Source organism: Mycteria americana, chromosome 5, assembly GCF_035582795.1.
Source record: "Mycteria americana isolate JAX WOST 10 ecotype Jacksonville Zoo and Gardens chromosome 5, USCA_MyAme_1.0, whole genome shotgun sequence".
In the NCBI taxonomy this organism is placed as follows: domain Eukaryota; kingdom Metazoa; phylum Chordata; class Aves; order Ciconiiformes; family Ciconiidae; genus Mycteria; species Mycteria americana.
This window is the reverse complement of record NC_134369.1, coordinates 1910192-1922380: the sequence shown is the minus strand read 5'-3', so window position 1 is coordinate 1922380 and position 12189 is coordinate 1910192. Positions and strand designations below refer to the sequence as shown.

At 55.2% G+C, this 12189-nt stretch overlaps 1 protein-coding gene and 1 long non-coding RNA gene across 3 annotated transcripts; one reads left to right on the top strand and one right to left on the bottom strand.

The window, feature by feature from the left end:
* Positions 1-100: 100 nt before the first annotated feature.
* Positions 101-5324, bottom strand: VPS37C (VPS37C subunit of ESCRT-I). Of its 2 annotated transcripts, none has more exons than XM_075501866.1 (6): positions 5273-5324; positions 4218-4326; positions 3230-3345; positions 2970-3141; positions 2507-2589; positions 101-2238 (listed from the first exon to the last, which is right to left on the bottom strand). In XM_075501866.1, the coding sequence occupies exons 3-6, from the start codon at positions 3320-3322 to the stop codon at positions 1495-1497; spliced, it is 1092 nt and encodes a 363-aa protein (XP_075357981.1). In that variant the 5' UTR covers positions 3323-3345; positions 4218-4326; positions 5273-5324; the 3' UTR covers positions 101-1494. The 2 variants fall into 2 exon arrangements, with proteins under 2 accessions (XP_075357981.1, XP_075357982.1); XM_075501867.1 differs by lacking the exon at positions 5273-5324 and adding an exon at positions 5190-5268.
* A 127-nt stretch (positions 5325-5451) lies between these two features.
* LOC142410043 (uncharacterized) lies at positions 5452-8572 on the top strand. Its single transcript, XR_012775806.1, has 3 exons — positions 5452-5675; positions 5774-6471; positions 6760-8572. It is a non-coding gene; the product is annotated as an uncharacterized LOC142410043 (long non-coding RNA).
* Positions 8573-12189: the final 3617 nt, after the last annotated feature.

Below are 12189 nucleotides of genomic sequence, written 5' to 3'. Positions count from 1 at the left end.
AAGTCGGTGTAAGGACGCCAGGAGGGCTTAAAAAGATCAATACAAAGTGGCGGCTGGATGCCCCGTCATTTCCGAAAGCAACCACGGCCGTGACCCCGCGTGCAATTCATCAAATTTTATTACTGTAATTAACCCCAGATACGGAATTGTTTCCATCAAACCCCACAAGCATTTGCCTTGTTCTAGTCCATTAGTAATCTTTCCTTATAAATAACTTACAGGGATACAGGCAGGATTCGTAGGATAAAGTGCCGAGCAAAGCAAATCCCGTTTCCGTTAACGCTAACTTGGCGCTCCCTCCGTTACCTAGTGTTTCCTGAGAAGGGGGACGTGAGGAAAAGCTGGAGCTCGTAGCACCCCAAATAACCGCCCCGTTCCCCCCGGCACCGCAGGAGAGGCCGGGGATACAGGAGGCTGCCGAGCCCCAGCGTTTCACAGAGCTGGGCAGGAGGCACCGACTCCCGCTCCCCCCTGTGACCCAAGGCACGTGCCCCCAAAGCAGCAGCAGCCCCAGACGTCACGTCAGCCCAGTTAACTTCAAAAAGCAGAGATAATATCCACGCGTTGAACCCTTGGGGAGCTACCAGAACCTTCGTGCCCTCGGTGAGACAGCGCACAGCCAGCACAGGCTGGGAAAGGCTCCGGTGCGGGACAGAAGCAGCAGTAAAGAGGTTTTTGCTCCCCGGCGAGCCGGGAGCACCCGAACGCGACAGAGCTGGGTACAGCCTCTGCTCTGGAGCACGCTGGTAACTCACCCCGCAGGCGGAGAGAGCGCCGGGGGAAGCCTGACCTCACAGCCGGCCGGGAAGGGCTCGAGCAGAGCTGGTGTGGGAGTTATCCCGCCCCAGCGTAAAAACCCAGTCGGATCTCAAGGCCTGGCCCACCCGAGGGGCGAGCTAGCTGCTTCTCCCCGCTGCAGTCAGTTAGGAATCGCCTGCAAGCCGGGCTGGCTCTGCCTCTCACTTCCAGGAAAGTCCTTGGAAAGCAGTTAAGTATTTTATGTCAGAAATACTGTCAGAGATTCCCAGCGTGTCTTTTGAACACCTGTGAAAAGGCTTAGAATTACGATACTACATCTGTTACCCACAGAGCAAACGACAGGCACGCACGGAGCCGTTTCTCGCTCACCCACGCTCGCACGCACGCACACACACAGAGGAGGGGGGGTCCGGCTCTCAGCGGCTGCAATCAGTGCACATCGTTCCCGCGTTCCCCAGCCGAGCACCTAGACCACTACCTGGCTTTCACGGCAGAACCCGGACGAGCCCATTTGGAAGCGGCCGCTTCAGCCCACACCGGCGATCGTCGCAAACCAAACCTAACTCAGCGCAGCGTGGGTCGGCCTGCCTGACCCCCCCGGAGCCGCTACTGTCTCTCATCCTGCGTAATGCTTTCGCACCGATGGGTCGAAGAGCAACGCTCTCGGCTTGCTCTTCTTCCTCAGTCCACAAAAAGAGGAGGGAGCAGCAGAGGACGCTCCCCAGGAGTCCTGATTTAGTAGCCAGGCCAAGCAGGGCGCTGAGGGTTTGGAGGTGGGGGGTACCCAAAGGGTGGGGGTGGCCCAGGAGGATAGGGAGGCTGCGGGGGGATGGGGAAACTAGGGAGAGGGGGCTGGGTCGGGTACGGACACTGCGGTCTCCCTGCCCCAGGGGGAAAGTAGGGAGGGAAGCCGGGTCTGGGCGGCGGAGGAGAGGGGTGAGAGCCAGGAAACGGTGGAGGCTGAGGCGGGCCCCTGGACGGAGACCAGGAATAGCCCGGCGCTGGAGAGGAGCCGCCCGAGGGGGGTTTGGGATACCCCGGCGCGGAGTCGGCAGCCTGCGCCGGCGGGTATCCGGGACCCGGAGGAGGCTTATAGGGAAACGTGGGCTGGGTGCTCGGCTGAGAGGAAGCGACGTGTCCCACGGTGACCGGGGAGCCAGAGAAAGGAGAAGGAGGGAGAGCTCCGTGGGCTGTGGGGCCGACCGGCATGCTTGGGGCTGGGCTGTACGGCAAAGGGAAGGAAGGAGCCCCTGCCGGGAAGGGCTGTGGCTTCGGCGGGTCTGCAGGCCCGGGTACGTGAGGAGGCGGTTGCTGCTGAGAGTCCCTGCCGGGCTCCTGCGACGCTTCCGACTTCCTCAGTATCTCCTGCAGCTTTTCAACTCTGACCCGGCGCAAGTGGGACAACTTCCTCATCACGGAAAACCGCTCGAGAAATGTCTCCAGGGGCACCTCGCCCTCCAGGAACTTCTCGGCCATTTTCTGGAAGAGAAGACAACCTCGGGTTCAGCACCGCATCCCTCTACTCTCCTTCCCCAAGCCCAGCTTAGGATTTACGTCTCTGTCAGAGACACGCAGGGGACCATCGCACCACACACAAGCAAACAAAGGGCAATCCAATTTTTTGGAGCAACGACGCCAAACTACAAAGAGATAATCCTTGATTTAAAGGATTAGGCTTGGGAGCGTAACTGCAGGTCTTCGAGGACTAATCGCTTGAATTGCTAGCGCATTTAAACCTTAAGCTCACCTCAGACTCCTCTTCGATTTTCTGGCTTTCCACCTGCAGGAGATCCAGCAAGGTCTGAGGATGCATTGCTGCTGAAAATTTCTCTGGGGGAACAAAGAGCAAAACGTTAAACACAAACCAGGGAAAAACCAGTAGGGCACAGCCCTGTTGCACTCGCACAGGAGTGCCTTCCTGCCTTGCAAACTGTTGAGGCAAGGAGAAAAGCCGAAGATGAAAGGACCTTAGCCGCTGCTGCACTAGAAGGGGTTTTTGCTGGGGCAACATCCTTGATCTGTCCAACCCAGCCTGAGCAAGAAACGGGACAATCTAGACCTTATACGCAGCAGAGTCCTTTCTGCCACCAGCCTAAAGAGTTTCTCTGCTCAGTATGGCCAAGGTAGGGAGAAGCAAAAGGGAAGGATGTTGTACTAACTGCAACCCACGTGACTCCATCGGAAAGGCTGCAAGGTTTGCAAACGCTCACCCAGTTTTGCCTTTTGCTCTTTACACCGCTCAGCCAGCTTCTGCAGCTCTTCGTATTTGTTAGAGAGGTCGGTGCGCCCCGTCTCCAGCGGCGCCTGGAACTTCAGGTTCTGCTCGGCCAAGCTCCGGTTGGCGGCAAGGGCCATCTCCCTTTCCAGCTGCAGCTCCTGAACCTGCGGAAGGAGACGCGACGGTCACGGCGGGCGAGGCGCTAACGAAGCCCAGCCTGCTCCTTGCCGGCGTCACGCCGTCCGCACGTACCTCCTGGGACTCCAGGGCCAGGCGCTCGATCTCCTCGGCATTTTCCTGCAGCTCCTGGAGCTCCTCCACCGTCCGGTTCCTCAGGGTGTCCATCCTCCCAGAGGAGCTGCAGACTCCTAAGATGGGGAAAGGAAGTCAAATAAAGACGAGGTTTTCTAAAGCTGACTGCAAATAGCTACTAATCCTATTAGGGATTTAAAACCAGCTTTGCTAAACTGCTTGAAACGGCTATGCCAGAGAGCTTCCCCTGTGCTGTAAAGAATCAGCGAGACCGAGGGCAGAGTGAGAAGGAAAACAGAACATATCTACTCGTTCCTGCTTTGGCAACTGACTTTTTTCCTTTTCACAGCGTTTTTGGAAGGATTACTTGTGTGTGCCAGACGGTTTTGTCAAGGAAACGCCTACTCACAGCCACTCGATAGCAGGGCGACGTCACCCTGACTCTCAAACTCTGGCTGGCTCTCACCGCACCATCCCACTCCAGATTCCCGTTCTGCCGAGCAAACCTCCCGGATCCGCTCGCATCCGACCGTGCCCACGGCCCACAGTCACCGGTGGGGCCACCGCCGCCACCCGTGTCTTTCTGTACCTCACCACCTTCCCAGTTCCTCGGCTCCCGTCTCCTTTCATGCGCTTTCTTTCTACGTGTTTTCCTTTCTAGCTACGTGGTGCCATCGTTTCCCTCACTTATTGCTGCTGTCCTTAGAAAGCATTAAGCGATGGCGTGATTCACACGCGCTGAACTCGATCCAATACTCGCGATGGTAAAAATTTGTGAAATATTACTAAAATCAGGGAAATAACGGATGCTCTGCACGACGCCCGTGACTTATTCCAAATAATCCGGGCTGTCTGATAATATTTAGCAAGTATCAGCTGTTCGTGTCACAGGTTCTAAGAGGCGGGATGCAATAACGTGGGAATACGCTAAAAACCAGGTGAGAAAGGCGGGAGCAGCGCGCTCCCGCCGAGAGGGAAAGGGACGTACCAAACAGCCGATGGGGATTTCAGCGTCGTCCTAATGGCTCGTGGCTCTTCTACCTTTCAGCCGGGTGAAACATCCCAACGATATCGCTCTGGGAACGTTGCATCAGCCTCTGCACGTAACACAGAGGGACAAGGTGAGGCTCAGGGTTACCAAATTTCTTCACCCAGGATCCAGCCAAACCCGTCTGAGTAACAACCGCGTAAAAGCTGGGAAAGTAGCTCCCCTGCTACATACGTACGTGCGTAACTTCACCTCTCCGCAAACAGAAATAAACTTATGGGGTTTTTTTTTGTTATTAATGAAGCTCACAGAGCGTAAGAGAGAAAAATTAGGAATAGTGGCAAGCGGAAGGCTCAATCCCCGCCGCTGTGCGGGCGCGGAGGTCACGGTTGGGCTGTGGGAAGCGTCCGAACGGCCCTCAGGAGAGGGGACGGAAAGAGCTGGGCACTGCCCCGGCTCCGGCCGGGCACCAGCACGGGGCAGGGGCTCCTCCCCCCGGATCTCGCCGGTTTTTAGCAGCGTTGCGAGAAGACGCAGCCAGCGAGGTGACACTTTGCCTCTCCGAGGGACAACGCACAGGCCCCCGTGGCTCGGAAGGGCCGGGGGCACCGGCCAGGGGCTGCCCGCAGGACTGCCGCACCCCGGCCATCGCCTCCGTGCTTTGTCCCCGGTTAGGGAGAGCCCCCCCAGCCCCGGGGGTGCCCGCCCGAGGCCTCCGCCTCGCACCGCCCCGGGGGAGCGCAGAGCGAGGCCCGCCCGGCGCCGCTCTCCAACCGGGACACGGCGGAGCCTGCTCCGCCAACGCCGGGCCTGTCCCGGGGGGTGGGGGAAACGGCAACCGGGAGGCCGCGGCCCACGGAGCGGGCGGAACGGGGCTTCCCCCGCGGCCGCGGCTCCCGGTACGAGGCCTGGTCCGGCTAACACCGCCCCCCCCCCCGGAGGTCCCGGCGGGTAACGGCTGCAACCGCCCACCGGAGGGGCCGTGAGCGCCTCCCCTCACGAGACACGAGGGGGCGGCCCCGTTACCGGCTCCGCCGCCCCCGCCCGGGACTCACCGCCGCGTAACCGGGACCCTCCCTCCGCCGCGCGCTTCCGGCTTCCGGCGCGGGAGCGGAAGTGGGCGGTGCCACCGCGAGGCTGGGGCGGGGGGGGGGAGCGGCTCCCCTTGCCGGAGGGGAGCAGGAGGCGGGTGGTACATCCCGCCGCCGCCATCTTGGGGCAGTGAGGCGGGCGGAGGGCGGCGGGCAATGGGGCCTTGGGCTCCTGTCAGGGCTACCCTGTCCGTGCAGAGAGGCTGTAGTTTATAAATGCTGTGTCTTTTTGTAATAAATACTGCGTCTTTGCCTGCCGGTGTAGCTTTCCTTGAGCTATGGCCTGCTTGAGCCTTTACATCCTACATGTTTGTGTCATGCGGGGCCTGCCCTGACACTCTGGTACCTTCCCCCAGCTGCCTCCCCTGTAATTAACTGTAATTGAGTTTTTCTTTTATGCCTTCCTGGAAGAATTGCCAGTCTGCTAAATTATTTTGTGTTATTATTGATGTGTCCTGACTCCAGTCTTTAGCAGCATAGCGCTTAACCTGGGTACGGCCGGCAGCGCTGCCCGGCTCCGGCGTGAGCTCGAGCACTGCAAGCAACAGATTTGTCCGCTTCCCCTGTCACCCCAGGGACGGTAAAGCAGGAGCTGCTCCTCCCGGTGAGCACGCGTTCCCCCAGTTGGCAGGCGTCGAGGCCGTCGCCGTTTGGAGCGGGGAGGGCAGCTCTGCGGTTCTCCTGTACATCGATTCCAAGTCTCCACGTGAGCCCTGAGCAGCAGCTGCTGCTGCGTGGACACTTTTGTCTTCACCGGCTCGTTCAGAAAACCGGAAAGCCATAGAGCCACAGACAAAGATTAGGCGAGATTAATCGTTATGACAAGAGTTAAAAGGAGAGCATTACAACAAAGCTTAGCGTTGCGTACAGAGCGGGCGGCGGGTTGAAATTCAGGCGTAGCGGGTTTGGGTTGGATTTAGAGTGAGATTTGAAGCCGTTTCTGCCTTGTCACGACCTCAGCAGCACCTTGCAGCCGGGGCCTCCCGTGCAGGCAGCCTCTTCCCGCAGTTCACGTTTTGTGGAGGTCTAAGAGCAAGGAGAGCCGCTGCAAAAGCCACGTTGTTCTCCGCACGTCATCTCATGCTGAGTAGCAGCTGGTGTTACAAGCACTCAAAACGCCCGTTGTTTCGGCTGACTTGGAATTCTGTTGGCCTGTAATCCTGGTTAAGTCCGGCCCTGTGAGAAATGAAAATTAAATTAAAACTTCCTTGATGGGTAAAGGGATGGAGGCAAAGTGAGCGTGGGGGGGTAAGTGGTAGTAAAGGTGTAGCAGAGCTGGAGATGGGGGGTAAGGGTTGATGGAAGTGCAAGAGAAGAGAGGACAGAGAAGCGGAGGAGGTGAGATAATGGATACAGAGTGCTTAGCTGCGGGCTGAGATATCGCTGCGCCGAGGCAGTACGTACAGACCTCAGCGACGTGCCCAAAATCCATATGATGGCATTTTTTTCAGGCGGCACAGCTGGGACCGAGAGATAAAAGCAAATCCCTCTTGAATACCTGCGTTAGCTCTTCCTCGCGTAGAACAGGGAAGTTCCTGAGCAGCGTGAGGCAGAGGAAGCTCCGATCCCGTCACCCTCGACGTGAAGCCAGCCTCTGCTTTTCCACCCCTGCTTCCGCGTTCCCGCAGACGTGAGCAGGGCTGAGGATTGTGTTAGGATGGGGAAAAGCTCCGCGTTGCCGGATGAGACACGCTCGCGGCGCTGAGGGGAGAGGAACGTGAAGGAGACCGCGGACGGCTGGGCAAGGTCACGCGGCTGTTACAGAAGTGCTGCGATCCAGGCGCAGGTCTCGGGAAGGGCACCTCTTGTCCCCGCCGGAGACACGCACCACGTGAGGCCTGTTGACGGTTGTATAATAAATATGAGTCATATGAATCCTAATAGGTACCCTACGGTTTAATCAAGGACAATTTGTTCGTAGCGTGGCTGATAACCAGGTCAAACCCCAATGTTATTGCAAGAAAAGGGGACTTGACTTTCCAAAGGGAGATCGATATTGTCAAGGCTTGTTTGAGAAACAGCCTCCACAGACGTGGAAGGGCTGGCGCACATTTAGATAACAATTTATATTGAACTGTAAGGACTGAGTGGAGGATAAACTAAGTTGTCTTCAAATTTGTTCTTTGCAATGAAGGAAGAAACTGAAAAGTATCCAGTTAAGTGATAAAGTGTTACTCAGCAATCAAAAAGGTGATAAATGGGTATTTTCTGGCTAACGCTGAAGGACGTGCCCGTTATCTGTTTATTAGCATCCTGAATTTTTATAAGAGATGGTTTCAGCTGGTCATTATGGTACATCACACAGTTACTTTATTAGGTGAAAGACTCAAAAAGGTCGATATCCAATACGCACCGTGAGCGAAAACGACTGAAAGTGGCTGAAAAGTACCAAATTTCGAGTGTGCGCACCAGCTGAGCTGTTCTGGATCAACAGAGCACTCCTGGCTTAGGACAAAGCTGGCAGAAAGGAGGAAAACGTTTTTGGTAAGGAGCATTCAGCTACAGAACCAGCTTCTGAAGCTTGAAGTCAGTTTGAAGTCTTACGACCCCCAGGAAATGAAGCTGTTATCCAGAAAGTGTTTTGGAGCGAAATGGAAACTTTCCGGAGTCTGCTATCGATGTGCGGACCTCGTCAGTGCAGCTGATGTTGTTTGCAGCTCCTTGCGCTCCGAAGCGGAGGGTGGCAGTGGAAGACTAGAGAGCAAGGTTAAAAAAAAAAACAACCCAAAACCCTCCTGCGCAAAGCTGATCTCAGCAATCCCGATCCTTTGTCAGATTTCACCTTTTGCTTATTATCTGGCCAAGTTCATTTGTGGTTTTGGTTGAGTGTTCCTTCTGAGCCCGGGAGTCAAATGAAATTTGGAACGTTTCCCAACAGAAGGAAAAAAAAAAAAAATTGATAGTGCTGTTCTTTTTTCTTTTAATGTGATGCTGTTTGTTTTCAAGACAATGTTACTTGTGTTCCTCAACAAGGAAGGATTCAGACGACAGAAGAGCCTTTCTCAGAATCCCACCCATCTTTTAATGGGGAGTTTATCAGAAAGCACCATTTCTCTCGGCTCTTCTCAGCACCCTGTCACAGACGTACCTCTGGCTGTCTCATCAGCTCGCCGCCGCTCGCCTCTCACACAAGCCAGCCGCAATCAAACCAGTTCCTTTTCTGCCCTTGCCCTTGTACAACTAGGAAACTTTGTGGTCCATGTGGTCCAGCCGCTATCGAGGCAGCCCAGTCAGAGAGTAACGTTCACTGATTTAGCGACACAAACCGAGTCGCCGTCTGGGATGCCCCACAGCAGGTAGAGAGAGCTGGCCTGACCACCCAGAGGTCCTACCCCAGCAAAAGTCCACCCGCCACCAGCTCAGCAAGGCTCCACCTCCATCTCTGGGGCCTTCCTTGATAACTTAATAAACTATTCTTACATCGAATCATCGGGCTTTGACACCTCGGGAGCCTCAAACCAGACCTCTCTCCTCTCTGCCTTTGTGTCTTTCATCTGAAGATTCTGATAAAGCAACTGTGTGATGTATGATAATGCCTTTATGGGAGGGACAGGAAAGACCAGGAACAGGGACTGGAAAACAAGTTTGCTTCCTTAATCTACAGTTACTAAGATAAGGTATATCTCAATAAGGTGATTTTTTTCAGGCTGAACTTTTCAAGCCTGCACAGATAAAGTTAAGATAGTTCTTGAGCTTAGTCAGCAAAGTCCTTTGCAGTACAGAAAGCTTGAAAATTCGTATACGGTCCTATTTGGCCTGGGGGGTGAGCCCTATGACAGTTAAATGCATCCCAAATGTTGCTCCCGAATCTCGTGCAGGTCCCATTGACACTTTCAGGCAACTAGCCATCAGAATTGATCGTATAATTTGCAACGGTCTCCCGGCCTTGCGGCTATTGCATTCCTGACAGGGATTTATTTATTTGCCGCTCAGGGCCCATCTTAGAGCCAAGGCAGCTCTTGGAGGTGCCCATCTCCTGTTGTTGGTGACCTAGATCGCTCAGGGCATCGTACGCGTTACCTCCAGCGCATCTCACGGAGCCTTTAGAGGGGCCGTCTCTTCACACACAAATTGCTGCCGGTCGCTGGAAGCAGCAAAGCAAGAAAACGTTCTTGTCACCAGTCCTGCGCCGCTTCAACCGCAGCCCTTCTCTGCAGGGGAGAGTCACGGTCACCACCCAACGCTTCTGCCTTTGCAGTCAACCGCAACCACTTCAACCACCAGCTGTCCTCCACCCACCACCGAACCCGTCTGGGGCTGCCGGGCGCTTTATTTTGGGGCTCCGTACGAGTCATTTAATGCTTCTGCGTAGCCCAAGCTCATCGTGAGCCCAGGTAGAGCCTCTGCACGCAGGGACTCAAATCCAGCCTTGCTCGGCCATCGAAACAAGAGACGTGGAAATCTTACAGTTTGCTGGACACGAGCAGAACTCTTTGGGGATTTTATGGAACAGGAATCCTAACCCAGCCACGGCTTGCATCAGGAACAAGCAAACCAGAACTAAAAGCCTCCAGATCCGTCCCTCCAGCTGGTCTCCATCTGCTTTTGGAGAACACGGCGGGGATCTCCGCATCGTTTGGTGCCCTCTGCCGCCAAGCAGAGCTACAACAGAGCGGCCACCCTCTGCCACCCAGCCCGGGCACCCAACCTGGGCACCCAGGCCCGTGCCCGGCACCCAGCCTGTGCCCCACCGTGTGCCGCAGGCACTGCCTGCTCCCTGCCCTCCCCTCAGCCGCCTTCTCTGCCGCGGTGGGGACGCAGCAGAGTGGCGTTTCGAGCTCTTGGCAGCTTGGTTTTGAGTTTCCTAAGGGTTCCCTGCTCCCTTTGGAGGCAAAGGGCAGATTTTTCCAGAATCCGGCGTGTCTTCTTCCTTCCATTTCTCTACCGAGGTTGGAAACATCCAGGTCAACAACCAGACCGTTGGCCTGAGCCTGGCTCCTTTTTGTGCTACACCCCCTTCGATGGCATCCCGAGCCTGGCCGTCCCCAGCATCGCTGTCACCAGAGCCATCCCCCTCTCCACCGACACGATGAAGGCACCGGGCTGTTTGTGCGGCTGCTTTCCCCCTCCCATCCCAGGCCACGAGGCTGGAAGGATGTTAAGTGACAGATGGGTCACACCACGTCTACCTCCAAGCTCCAAGGGTCTGACGTTCCCAAGAGGGCTCTGAAAAAACCATAATAATAAAGATTTAACGAAGCCTGAGTGGAAAGGGCTCAGGAAAGAGGGGCAGCCACGGAGTCACCAGCACAGGGAAGCTCAGTGCAATAGGAGAGGGCTGAAATCCGGCTGTCCTGCCAGGCAGCTGGCATGGCAGGGTCCTGTCCTGGGGGACCGGGGCCAAGAGCAAGGATTTAGAGGGAGAGGACCCTTATCTCTGGACCCATCAGCACGAGCCACGACCACTTCCAGCCCAGGAAAGACCAAGCCCGTATGTTTCCCCAGCAAACTCCTTCCCCTAGGAATTAGCCCTCAAGATTGAAGGGAACGACGATGCCAAGCCCGTGTGGAGAGCCGTGCCGTGGCCAGGACGGGGGGCTGGCTGACCTGCTTTAAACCTTCCCCCTAGTCATCAGATGCGCTTCAGGGTTTCTCATCTGAGAAAGCGTCTACGGGAAAAGTCATTTCGCACCCTAAAAGTGATTATTTTCCATCCTCCCCCATTTCTTTTGTTCTTGACTTTAATGGTGCTAAATATTTTCTTCTGAGATTTTTCTGGTGCTGAATTCCACAACTTCGTTCTGTGTGTAATGATACGTACAAAAATCAATACCTCTCTGAATACAGTTTTTCATCAGCTCCTGGCGACGGGATTTATTGACAGAAGAATGAGCTTATCCTAAAACTTCCCGTAATTTTACAAATTATTTCATCGAAAAAATAAAATCCTGATCCTCGGTGATTACAACTTCGCACGTGGAGCTCTGTTTCAGCAAAAATTGCGTGCGGTAAGGGGCCTGCAGTAAAAGATTGGAAAATTGCTTTGAGTCTTCACTGCATGATATGATCCCCGAATCTGGGATACGGTTTGGGTGTTGAGAAGAGGCCAGCTCACCTAGAGGCACGTATAGCAGCACAGAAACGCGGGAGGTACCTTTTTATCCAAACGGAGCGGGCGTTCAGCTGCTGCCGCTTCTCTGGTCCGTTTGCTGCTCTGGGCAAGGGAGCTTTCGTTGCTGGCAAACCCATCGCTGCCAGGGTTACAGAATAAAACAAGTTATATTTCCCTGATGTTACAAACCGAGTTACATTTCACTAAAACACTGGTCCTGAGCATGAGGCTTTTCCAGTTTGTTTTTTCAATACGAGGAGAGCATTCACCCCAAACGGCCTCTTTGCCCAGAAGGAGGGCTGCCGTGAGAGCACAGCTTAGTCCCTGCCTTCTGTGCCCAGAGAGGTTTGTGTTATGTCCGAATGTGCTGACTGTTTGGCAACAAAAGGAATTAAATTGGTAAACGGCTCTTGAAGAACTTGTCCTTTTTGTTTCCTCTAATATTCTGGGGGAAAAAAACCCCAAGAGTTAGCCGCCCCAAAAGCAAGGGAGACCAGGTTGACGTGGGGTGTGGCAGCGAGTCCAGACTTCAGTCCCCAAAGCCCAACTCGCTGACTTGCTCCGAAGGAAGAATTTAGCACTTGAAATGATACTGCCCTGCAGCTTTCCCTTTCTCGGAGAAGTCTCTTTGCTCGTTACCAAAATCAATGCAGGGTGAGCATCAGTGCAGAAGGGCACCGTGGAGGCAGCTCACCCCGACATCACCCCGCGCTGAGCAGATACGTGCTGCTGGATGTCCCAGCTAACACCTTTCCCACAAACAGAGGGAAGTCCACCCTGGCATCCCCGGGACCTCCATCCCTGCCCGAGGAGAGGGGGCACGTACCGC